The 11,754-nt window shown below is 42.6% G+C and overlaps 1 protein-coding gene across 6 annotated transcripts; it reads left to right on the top strand.

Moving 5' to 3' along the window:
* Positions 1-4,850: 4,850 nt before the first annotated feature.
* tom1 (target of myb1 membrane trafficking protein) lies at positions 4,851-11,434 on the top strand. Of its 6 annotated transcripts, none has more exons than XM_070980915.1 (16): positions 4,851-5,000; positions 5,960-6,044; positions 6,135-6,213; positions 6,340-6,489; positions 6,591-6,725; positions 6,834-6,968; positions 7,135-7,251; positions 7,435-7,568; positions 7,683-7,725; positions 7,826-7,964; positions 8,071-8,134; positions 8,530-8,599; positions 8,756-8,821; positions 9,273-9,335; positions 9,690-9,729; positions 10,680-11,434. In XM_070980915.1, the coding sequence occupies exons 1-16, from the start codon at positions 4,949-4,951 to the stop codon at positions 10,772-10,774; spliced, it is 1,467 nt and encodes a 488-aa protein (XP_070837016.1). In that variant the 5' UTR covers positions 4,851-4,948; the 3' UTR covers positions 10,775-11,434. The 6 variants fall into 6 exon arrangements, with proteins under 6 accessions (XP_070837016.1, XP_070837018.1, XP_070837017.1 ...); XM_070980916.1 differs by having other exon boundaries at positions 4,852-5,000; positions 7,438-7,568; XM_070980917.1 differs by lacking the exon at positions 8,756-8,821.
* The last annotated feature ends 320 nt before the right edge of the window (positions 11,435-11,754 follow it).

The following is an 11,754-nucleotide window of genomic DNA, read 5'->3' as shown; positions in this document are numbered from 1 at the left end:
GAAGCAGTCTGTCGCTGAAGGAGCTCTCCAGTGCTGTTAGAGTGTGCTGCAGGGGGTGGGAGTCGTTCTCCATCATGGATGACAGCTTAACCATCATCCTCCTCTCTCCTACCACCTCCACTGAGTCGAGGGGGCATCCCAGGACAGAGGTGGTCTTCTTGATCATTTTGTCAAGTCTCTTCCTGTCAGCCGTTGAGATACTGCTCCCCCAGCAGACCACTCCACAAAAGATGGCTGATGCCAGCACAGTGTCATAAAAGGTCTTCAGGAGTGCCCCCTGCACTCCAGCTTGTCCCTCAGAAGTGTAGGCTGAACAGTATTGAAAGCACTGGAGAAATCAAAAAACATGATTCTCACAGTACTCCCTGGTTTCTCCAGGTGAACCTTGATCCTGCAGAGCTGGTTTCTCACCTGGGTTGTTGTGAGAGACAGCTTGGAGCAGGGGGGCTGCATGCTGGAGGTTATGGGTGGGGGGGTTGCGTTGATCAGATAAGCAGTGGAGGCTGGCCGCACGCACGTGTGTGTGTGTGTGTGTGTGGTGGTTGGGGTTATTATTGTTCATTGTATGAGGAGGAAACCAGAAGGTTTCACTTCCACGTAACTTACTTCAGCTGCCTCTCTCTCTCTCTCTCTCTCACACACACACACACACACACACACACACACACACACACACACACACACACACACACACACACAAATAACACACACTGCAGTCACAGATGAGTCATACAGGGGACTGAGAAATGCATCTCCTTCAATAGAGAAGACCACTATCTTTAATGTGTCCTTTAAATGGCTCGTTGACAATTTTGTCTTGAAAAATGCTCTTTTTGGACATGTGAAGCCAAATAGGAGCTTGATGTTCCTTTCTCCTTTCTTCTTCTTTCTGCTTCACTTTTAGTGGAAGAGATGAATTCACATTCAATAACGCGCCTGCTGTATGTCCATAATGCTTTTTCCTGAGCCTCTTTTCCTGCAGAAATGTGGTCTGTTTCAAGCTCCTGTTCGCATGGCAGCTGATAAAGGCCGTCACAGCTGGTTGCAGATTAACAGACCCGTGTACAGCCGAGCAACACTCTCCACTGTATTTAATTTGCAGGCTGAGAAGACTAATCAGGGGACTACATACTGTGAATATAGACAAGTTACTGCCAACCCACTCTAATTGGATGCTAGTGAAAAAGCTGCTTGTTCTTGTCCACAGCGTTGGCTGAGACATTTAACAGTCCCTGGTAAGGTGATACCATGCTTCGCCAATTAAAAACTTTGTGCTTTCTTCTTTCTTTCTTCCTTCTTGCAGTTTTGACTTTAACTTCTTCTCAAAGCATTTAACAATCCCACATTCAGTTCCGGAGCAGACGAATCCGTTGTCGCACGTCAGGGCTGCGCAGACCGTCCAGCGGTTTGTGTTTCGTCACCTTGCCACGTGTCTCTGACATTTACTCGACGGAAAGTAAAGGTGAGATCTCTGTGAGTGTCAACCACTGAGAGCTGTGAGAGGGAACAGAGAGTGATAAAAGGTGGAAATGGATGAGAAAAGGGAGTGTGGGGTGAAGGCACAGAGACAGCAAAGAAAAGGAAGGCAATGCAGAGTAAGCTATCAAACTGTTTTCACACATCTGATGTGTTTCACACTGAAGAGTTCTGATGTCACTGCCAGCAGTGTCGAATATGCTAGATATCCTATAATGGCTTCCGTTGCACAAACAGTTGGATTCTTCTGCCTTGTGGTGCCTTTAATGGTTACGTTGACTTGCAGGTGTTCTTTTATACATCAGTTTAAAGGCCGGGCCCCTGCTGTCCCTCACATGACCAGCCTGGATTTTTTGACTGGATATTTTGGAGAATCAGAAAGTTCCTCAGTGCAGCAGTGAGAAATGAGGAACTGGTTATTGACTGAAAACATATGTGAGTGGTAATAAAGTCAGTTATGGAGCAGGTCTCCCCAGCTGTTTCACAACAAAGGACTTTAATTTCTGCAGAAGAAGTCACGTTTGACAGATGGTGAGCAGCTTCAGAATTGCACAGAATCAGTTTATGTTTCCAGTTGGTGCTTATCAAACTGGCAGTGATGATGCCATGTCTGTAACATTTCAGCCAATTGGATGAGTGCCACACCAACATTTCCAGCTGCTTATGTGTTGCATGTTGGATATGATCTTATTTATACCTCCAAAAAATAATGATAATCAGTATGAACATCTGCAATACTCCCAGTTAAGAACGTGCAGTTGTTGTCTCTCACAGCGGAGACCGGAGAATAAAAAATTTGAACATTTGTGTTTGTGATTGCTGCTGTGTGGTCGCTTTATTTAGAAGGTTTTGACCAGAAATGTCTGCACTGTCGCGTTTTACTAAACCCTTGTACAGGTTACACTTGTCTACACATTACAAAAACTGTTACTAAAACAGCTCTTTGTTGATCTCTGCTGTATGCTTGTTGTAATAATCATTCTCATAATGTGTTGTACATATCAATATTAACACAGGTTTGACTGATATCATCACTGTGTAACAGCCACAAATGCAAGTGCGTGTTGCAGTTCCTAACTGTGGCCACTGGAGGGCAGTGAACATTCATGATTGTGAAGTGACGAAACAAAAAAAGCCATATTAATTCTTCCGATAACAACATTTAAAATAAATAAATAAAATCAAACGGTGCCATAGTGTCTCAATAAAGTTGGACAAAACATGCAAAAATGTAGTATTCATTGCCGAGCTGATAATACATTACAATACAAAATAAATACTATTAGCATTAAGTGGTATAGTGAGCATTACCTTTGAGGTGAGCAGCAACATTTCTGTGCAGACAGTATAGGTACATTTACCTAAATATGAAACCATTAATTGAAAGATTATGAAAGTAATTTAATTGGAGTTAGCTCAGACAAACTGGATTTTCAATACAGACTGTGTTTCTGCAGGAAGATCAAACAGTCAACTGTATCAGGTCCATTGAGGCCATAAGGAGAAGGTTACACTTTGAGAAATACATCTTTTCTGGATGGAAAGGATTTTATCTGTGATTAGAAGCCACCTGCATTTCTATTCGCTCTGTGATCACCCACATAAACCACATATGGTTCTTTTTTTAATGGGCAGAGCCGCACCATCTCTGCTGGTGTAAACAGACGAGTGGGATGTGCATCAGCTGTGAGAGTAAAAAGTATATTCTCTGTTGCTTACTGGGCTGTGAGTCACTGTGTCTGAGTCACACATGCACATCGTGGCTTTGATCAAACACAGCAAATGTGCCTCCCCAGTGTGACTGAGAGTAACGTTTCAGAGAGTAAACAGTCTGTCGTGTCTTGGAAATCAGCAAACAAATCTTTCTGCTTCGTTAGAAATGGTCTGGAAAGTTACAATTAATGTGTGACATGGTCATAAACAGACAGGACTCTTTTCTTGTTGTAAGCATGAGGCAAGACTGGAGCTGCTACCTATTAACCCCCTGCTGTTCCCACTATGTGTACAATGTGCACAGTTTTTCTATGCTGGAAGATTATGTGGCCTCAGGTCTACTGTGTGGCAATTCAATTAAACACCATTTAATTTAGGAATATGCAACGTAAAAGCACAGAAATGAATAATGAAGGTTTTAAAACGAAATTTGGACACAGAAAACACTTCAAGACAGGCCTCAAGATCAAGTAAGAAATCAAACAGTGCCCCCATGTGGCAGAAAGCCAGACAACACAGCACAGCGTGGGGATTTGTGGAAAATACAAAGCCTCGTCTGACATAACATTTGGCAAAAAAAAAAGAGAAAAGAAATGTGTATGTCAAGCTTAACGGTTCATTCTTGGAGACAGCAGTTTTCAACCATGTCACATGGTCTTCAAGAGCAGGTGGAGTTTGGAATTAGGGTTGTAGTCGAAGTATTAAAAGTAAAAGTACTGTATTATAGCTGGTTAAGATGGAGCTCTTTGTTAACTCTTTTATACAGGTTTGCCAATAATGACTAATGATTGTATTGGATTAATGAGCTGATTATTTTCTCCATTAATGAGAGTGAGATGTCATCACAGAGCCCAGAGTGACACATTTACGATGCTTGTTTTGTCCAACAGTGCAAACCTGAAAATGATTAAAAATAAATTTTAATTATCACAAAATTGGTTAAAATAATGTATCCATTGAATATGTATAACAAAGCATCATATTTCTTTATATCTTTTATTGAGCAAAAATCTTAAATTGTACTGAGACTCATAACTAAAGTTAAAGAAAAAAAAGCCTAGCCTACAATACTTCCTTCTGAGATGTGGTGGAGCAGAAGTAGGAAGAAGCATGAAAAGACTCAAGTAAAGTGCTAGTACCTCAAATTTGTACTGTACTATTACAGTACTTGAGTAAATGTACTTACTATGGCAACATGATGTACTTAATGCATAGTAGCAAATGTATTGCACCATTAAAAGACAGATTATCTTGCTGTTCTGTGTTGCTTTATGCTCGTGTCTGTGAAGCATTTTGCCACCTTTCCTCTAATGTGCAAGCTCCCTTTATGTCAATGAGAAGAGTTGCCACTTCAGTACTTTTCCACATATTTTACAGTTAGAATTCTTTTGCATGGGTCCCTGAGTTTCATGAGGCATTTTGCATGTAGTTTTTACATAACATTTGACCTGTTCCTTCACCCTTCATAGTGGCAGATGTCATCCCCCCGATATCATGTCAGAACACTTGCGATAAAGACAGGAAGAGCTCTTTATTTGTCCCTGAGTGCATACATACAAAGCGCCTGTATGCAGCGCACTATCGTCCTCTCACGGTCCGTGTGCTGATCGAAGGCTGCTTTCCCTTTAAAGTATGACGCAGCCGCTCTGCTGGCCCACTTCGGTCAGAGAGCAGCAGCAGCGGCAGCAGCAGACTGCGGAGCGACGTACGGCTCTGCGCGGGGACGTCGCTGCCTGGCTGGGCCCTCGCCGCTCTCATCATGGAGTTTTTACTGGGAAATCCGTTCAGCACGCCGGTGGGACAGCGGATCGGTGAGCTGTTTGACAACCGCCTCAAAGGACGCTGTGATAACCAAACCCTCCACACTGAGGCACCGCCGGTGCAGTCATTCCGCCTGCCCTCTGTCGAGCTGCGTGTCTTTATTACAAAGGGCTTTTCACTGCGCGAGCTCACGCGTATATAACATCAGTGTATTAGAATAATAAATCCGAGGAGCGGTTATTAATGACAGACAGCGACGAGTTGCGCTTTGATTGACGCGTCCGCTCAACCATGATTTTAGCAGAGGCGGGGTTTAGATGTTGTGATGCTGCGATTGATTGGCTGTCATCGTGTCTGTTTGACCTGCCAATAGCCGCGCGGGACGCACAGTGACCGACATCCTCCTGACCTAAATTACATGCATGTTCGAGTATAGCTTAATGATCGCCTATGTGTCTTTACTGACGGATGGCGTTGACATAAACAGATAATCTGATTTCATCATAGAAGAGACAGTATTGTCTCATTGTCTGCCCTCTTTCCATGTCCACTAATGAAAAGTATTTACAGCTTTTTTATTATCTGGTAACATTATGAAATCTGCTTTGAGCACGTTTACTATTTGAGCCAAATGAAAAGTTTATTGTCCACTTGGCATGTATCAAACTTCCACATTTCTAGACACACTGTGAAATGGCTCGCAAAGCCAGATTGTCAGAATACAGAAAAAGATTACAGTCAACAGCAGTTTTCACATCGTTTCCATGTATTTGGATACATAAGAGCCCAAGGATTGATCCGTGTGGACTGCCACAAATGTACTGTATCTACTGTGAAGTGTTACGTTTGTTATGCTAAGAAGAAATGGTTATTTTATTGTGGGAAACATTTAGTATGCATTAATAAATGACATTTTATCAATAATTTCAGTGTGAACTGTTAATTGCTACACCATTCATTGGAGTCGTTTCATATTTTCCAGCCGTGTATATTCTCTTGTTTTTCACAGAGGCTGCGACCAGCTCCAGCCTGCCATCAGAGGACTGGGCCCTCAACATGGAGATCTGCGACATGATCAACAGCTCAGAGGAAGGGTGTGTGTGTCCGTTATCTGTTCGCATCAGGAACTAGCAAGTCCTCTCGAGGGTACATGCCAGTGACTGTTGAAAACTCTCTGATTACAGACCCAAAGACGCAGTCAGAGCCATAAAGAAAAGGATTGTGGGGAACAAGAACTTCAAGGAGGTCATGCAGGCACTCACCGTGAGTGTCGCTCCTCGTCATGCTCTTCCACCACCCTGCTGAGTCGGTTTGTGTTCTCATGGCTTGGTTTGAGTTAATTGTTTTTGGGGTTTTTTTTGGATTCTCCTCGCCTCCATCTGATGTTAGGTCCTGGAGACTTGTGTGAAGAACTGCGGCTACAGGTTTCACATTCTGGTGACGACACGGGATTTTGTAGAGGGGGTTCTGGTGCGCTCGATCATTCCAAGAAACAATCCTCCATTGGTCCTGCATGACAGAGTGCTCAGCATCATACAGGTAAAAAAAATGGTGTATGGCATGTTTGGCAGCACTGTGGTGACATGGAGGAAAAAAATCAGGTGCAGCCTTGTAGTAATGTGTGGTTTTCTCCCGTTAAGGCGTGGGCTGATGCATTCCGGAGCTCACCCGACCTGACGGGCGTGGTGTCGGTGTATGAGGACCTACGAAGGAAAGGGCTTGAGTTCCCCATGACAGAACTGGATGGTTACTCACCTGTCCAAGCCCCACAAAAGGTGCCAACATGGGTGGTGCTCTCTCACTGCTTACACTGATATTTGGGTGCTGCCTATCATCTTTGCTCATTTCTCTTTCGGGTCATTTCTGTGCCTTTTGCTGAGCAGACTCTGCCTGGGAACGGGCCTGCTGTCACTACCCTGCCTGCTGCACTCCTCTCTTCCAAACCTCCGCTCATCCCAGCCCAGACATCTGAGCTAAAACTGGCCCTAGAGGGAAACAATGCCTTCACTCCCAGCCAGGTGATGGCCTGGCTTTTTCCACATTAGCTAAAATGCTGTCTCACGTTTCCTGTTTGCGTCTATGTGTCTCAGTTCATTTTGACCTCCAGCACTTCTGAAATCAATACATGTCTTTGCAGTGATTATTAAAGCTGTGTTTATGAAGGCAGTATTATTGACGTTCCAGATCAAAAACCTGAAGACAGAGCTGGGAGTGGTGCGAAGCAACCTGACGATGATGTCAGACATGATGAGTCAGCTGGATCCTGTCACGGTAAAGCAGGCAGACATGGAGCTGCTGGAGGTAAAAAAAAAAGACAGACTCTTAATGTAAAGTGTGCCATGGCAGAAAATCCCTCCCATCCATTCATATTTGCAACAGTGTGTTTTCCTTAACTGATCTCTGTACTTTATACATTTTGTGTTGCATCTGCCCCCTCGACCCCCCCACCCCACCCACACATTCTTTGTCTGATTGTGTCATTAGCAGTTATACACAGTTTGTAAGGAAATGCAAGAGCGGATCGTGAAGATCGTCCCCAGACTCAGCGAGGAGAAGCTGATTGAGGAGTTGCTGGCAACTAATGATGAGATGAACACCGCCTTCCTTCGCTACCACAGGTCAACTACATTTGTCATTTTATACTACCTTGCTTATTTAAAAAATAAAAGCATGGTAGTATTTCAACAGGCTCTATTTCACTTATGATAAAACTTTTGGTCTGCTGTTCACAGATTTGAAAGAAGGCTAACGAATGGGCCAAACACAGCAGAGAAGGTACAGGCCATGGCAGCCATTTTTGAAGTGGTTGTTACACTCATAACTTCACGAAATGGTTGCGTCATGGACTTTCAATTTGTTGTTTTTTGTCTCTCAGAGCCACACGTATGTCAACCTGACAGACCTCAATCTGACAGCGGAGTCTGTCAGCCAATCACAAGGCGCATCACTTACCAATAACAGCTCACTCAGCCAGTCAAGATCAGACAGTTTGGCCAGTCAGATGGCCAGACTCAGTAAGTACTCCACCTACTTCCACCCACCCATGGCTACATGCTGCACATGTGTCTGTACCGCATGTCTCTGCCTATCCTACACATTGAAAATATGTTGCTCTTGCAGGTACAAGTGAATCAGATGACACGTTATCACAGAAGATAAATGTCCCCACTCCACAAAGACCGAGGTACAGAAAGAGTATGAATCACAGGTTTTGGAACCTCAAAGGCTTTGACAGTCACACAAGTTGTAAAGATGCAGTTGTGGTATTAACTAAGACAGTGATTCCTATTGACAGAGTCCCGTGAAAAGAGCAGACAGAGAAGCCTAAACAGTTCAAATGTGTGAATAATGAAGCGAATCCTACTGATTCGTCAGCGTGTTGCTCTTAACTTCCCACAGAACGGCCGTGCAGCTCTTTCTTGAGCCCATTCTCAGGAATGGGACTGCAAACGTGCTGATCTTTGTTTTGGAGTTTAATTCCAACTCATTCCCTCTAATTCCTACCAGTGTTTCAGTGTGTGTTGACTGAATTTATTAGCTTTCGTGGCAGCTAACCAGCGTGCAAACCTTCGGTTTCAGTGAGCAGAGCGACGCTGCAGTGGACGGCCAGGCTCAGGCTCTGGACAGCAGACGACTAAACGCAGGAATGGTAAGCAGAGACTTATTCAGGCTTTATTTATCTTTTTCTTATCTATATGCATAAGTGCATAATATTGGCCTATAAAAGGCTCTTTGGCTGAGTTAGTGTGTATATTGTCTCAGCAACTGTTTTCTTCCTAAATGAACTCTATGTCTGTACATGAAGGACGGCAGCCCAGCCTCCACCTGCAGCTCCTCACCAAAGTTAGATTGGATGATTAAAAGGGGAATGGTGGGTCTGTGTCAGAATTGTTGTCCTGGTTGTACTTTGATGCACTTCTCCACGCCCTCCGTCTCTTGGTTTTGTCATGATGGTTTAAAATTTACTTTCGCTGTGGTCTGGATTGCTTTGGTTTGGATCCCTTTTTGGGTTTGGTGGTTCAGGTTTGGAGTTAAAGCACAATGGTTTGCATGCTTTGGTGAAGACAGTACGCTGTGTTTTGGAGGGGGGGTTTTTGTTGTGCCTACACCCACTACAGTGCATGACAAGGTTTAGTTGCACTGTCCTGATATACAACATTGTTGTCATATCTCAAGCTTTGCTTACTGGCACGTGGCTGTTCTCTTGTGTGTGGGGTTTTGTTTTTTTTGTTTTTTTTTGGTAGCTTTATTAAATCTTCATGAAGTCTTACTAGTTACTATATATTTGACTGCTCTGACCATCCTGGTGTCTGCTTTCTTAGATTCCTATCAACCAGTCCAATGTAATGGATGATATTGAGAAATGGCTGGCGTTGGATGATGAGGTAAATGGCCGGATTACTACATTTACTGTTTTATTCGGCTTTTCTGCACATATAAAAGATAATTCTGGTTCATTTCAACACTGAATTCTTATTTGAGTCTCACAAACCTCAGCTCTCCTGCAGCTCGGCTCAGCTGTAGTTTGTGTTGCAAAGAAACAAATGTTAGCATGCAAACATGCTAAATATGAGATGGTGAACAAAGTAAACACATTATTATGAATGGGTCAAAAATATCAAGCAGTGAATGTATTTAACAGTACAAACTATTCAAGATTATCTGTTTCCTTTAACCTTATCTGTCTTTTAACTGAGGATAATATGGAAGGAAAAATCTGTCTTTTCTGTTTGACACAGTATGATGACTTTGAGGACTCCGATGGTGTGACCAGTGAAGGTGAGAGTCTTAACAGTTCACTTCTTTTGTAAAATCTGCAGCCTTTATTGTCCATTATTTTATTTGGCATTCATGTAGACCTGCACATCTGATGAGCTGTTATATGTTCAACCTACTGTATGTGTGATGTGTAGTTTGTTGTAATGCTCGCGCGCACACAGTGCTCACTTGCTTGGGCACTTTGCTGTGCTGAACTGACTGGATATACTTAGAGCTACAGTCTCAGGTTTTAATCACATGTAAATACATTAAACTCTTATTTCCACCCCCCACTCTGCTAGTTATTTCTGCATTTGACCCATAGGTGGCACTAGAGGCTTAACTGGCCATATGGTGCCATGCACTACCACTCTTCAGACCTATTCAGCACAGAAACTCTACACCTACAGAAGACTGCTGCCATACGTTTGGTCTCTATTTCACATAACATTAAGCAATTTTATGTTTGCTGGAGGAAAGGAACGATGAAAATACTGAAAGTAGAGGATAAATGATTGAAACATCCAACTTCTGTCATTCCAAGTGTAAATGCAAACTTGACTAAACTGATCTTAACATTGACATTTGTATATTTTGTGTAATTAATGGTGTTACATAACATCCAGTATAAAATGAAATTAAAACGTTTAGGACATGACGAATGAAGGGTATGGGTGCTTGAGGTCATCTGACAGGGCTGCAGGTCTGAAAAAAGTTAGAAATCTAGTCCCCTAAGCAACATGAACTAACAAAAAAACATGTGAATCCACAGAATCAGAAGTACAAAAGTCTCATCTGGTATTTTTTTCATGTATTTATATTGACACCAGCATCCTTTCATAAAATCTCCTCAGTTCTCAGTTTGCATTTTTTCTTTGCTGCTCCTGTATCCCATGATTCCCTTCAGTGAAGTTCCTTTGGATAGTTGATGAACTGTTATCTCATCTAACCCTGCTTCTCTCTCCCTGCAGAGTTTGACAGGTTTTTGGCAGAAAGAGCAAAAGCAGCTGAGCGGCTGCCATCGCTGAGAGCCTCCTCGCAGGACACCAACCACTCAGAGTCTTAAGCTTCACTTAAAATCTGCCAAACTAACAATACTTATGAAGCTCCTGTGCCATTGGCTGAGAAGTGGAGATTTCTTTAAAATCAGCGGTTGAATGGCACATTTACGTGGGCATTACAGCCCATGTCTGAAGAAGGACATTGTAACTCTGTATACTGCTCTTTACTGTGGAGCTAAGGTGTTTTTTAACTCTTAAAAATAATGTTATTTGTTGAAGGACCGAGGTTTTTACTTGATATTGTTATGAGGGTTTGTCCATGTGTGGAATGCAAACATTTGCACATTTTCTAAGGTTACATTCCTGCTGTTGAAAGAGAGAGAGAGGATGTTGTTACACTACACAACTTTTGCAACATAGAGTGTGTATTATATTGCTGATATATATATGTGGTCAAACATGATGATGGGTTACAGAAAACACCCCTGTCGAAGTAGCAAACACTGTAAAGTTTTATGTAAGAGAAGCTCAGCTATTACATAATGCAATAGTTTGATGCTTCACATCGTTATTGATGTAGGATGTCAGAGAAAACTGAACAAGTTTTGTTTTTGTTTTTGTTTTGTTTTTTTACATCCGACAGTCCCTTGTGAAGTTGTCTTGAAGTTTAACAGGAAGTCATGACAGGCTGCTGTCATATATTAAACTAAAACTATTAACTGGAAGTCTGGCTGTTGTCATTCTAACCTCAAAGTGTAGCATTAAGGTTTCATAATTCATCTCATGGCTTTGCAGGTATGGTTCCAGGTCTGCAGGCTGCACATCTTTCACATGAGCAATGATTATACCAATCAATTTGACATCACATTACCCACACACACACACACACACACACACCCATAATCAAAGTCACATTTTTGTTATATTCTGTATTCACATTTATCACTCCAGAGTGGGAATTGCCAAAAAAAAGGGGGGGGGGCACAGAGGGTAAACGGGATCAGTGTTTGTGTTAGAGGTGTCATTAATGTGTTACTAAGTAAGG

This window comes from Chaetodon trifascialis, chromosome 15, assembly GCF_039877785.1.
Source record: "Chaetodon trifascialis isolate fChaTrf1 chromosome 15, fChaTrf1.hap1, whole genome shotgun sequence".
NCBI lineage: Eukaryota > Metazoa > Chordata > Actinopteri > Chaetodontiformes > Chaetodontidae > Chaetodon > Chaetodon trifascialis.
The sequence above is the reverse complement of the archived record's forward strand: the minus strand, read 5'-3'. Positions and strand labels throughout refer to the sequence as shown.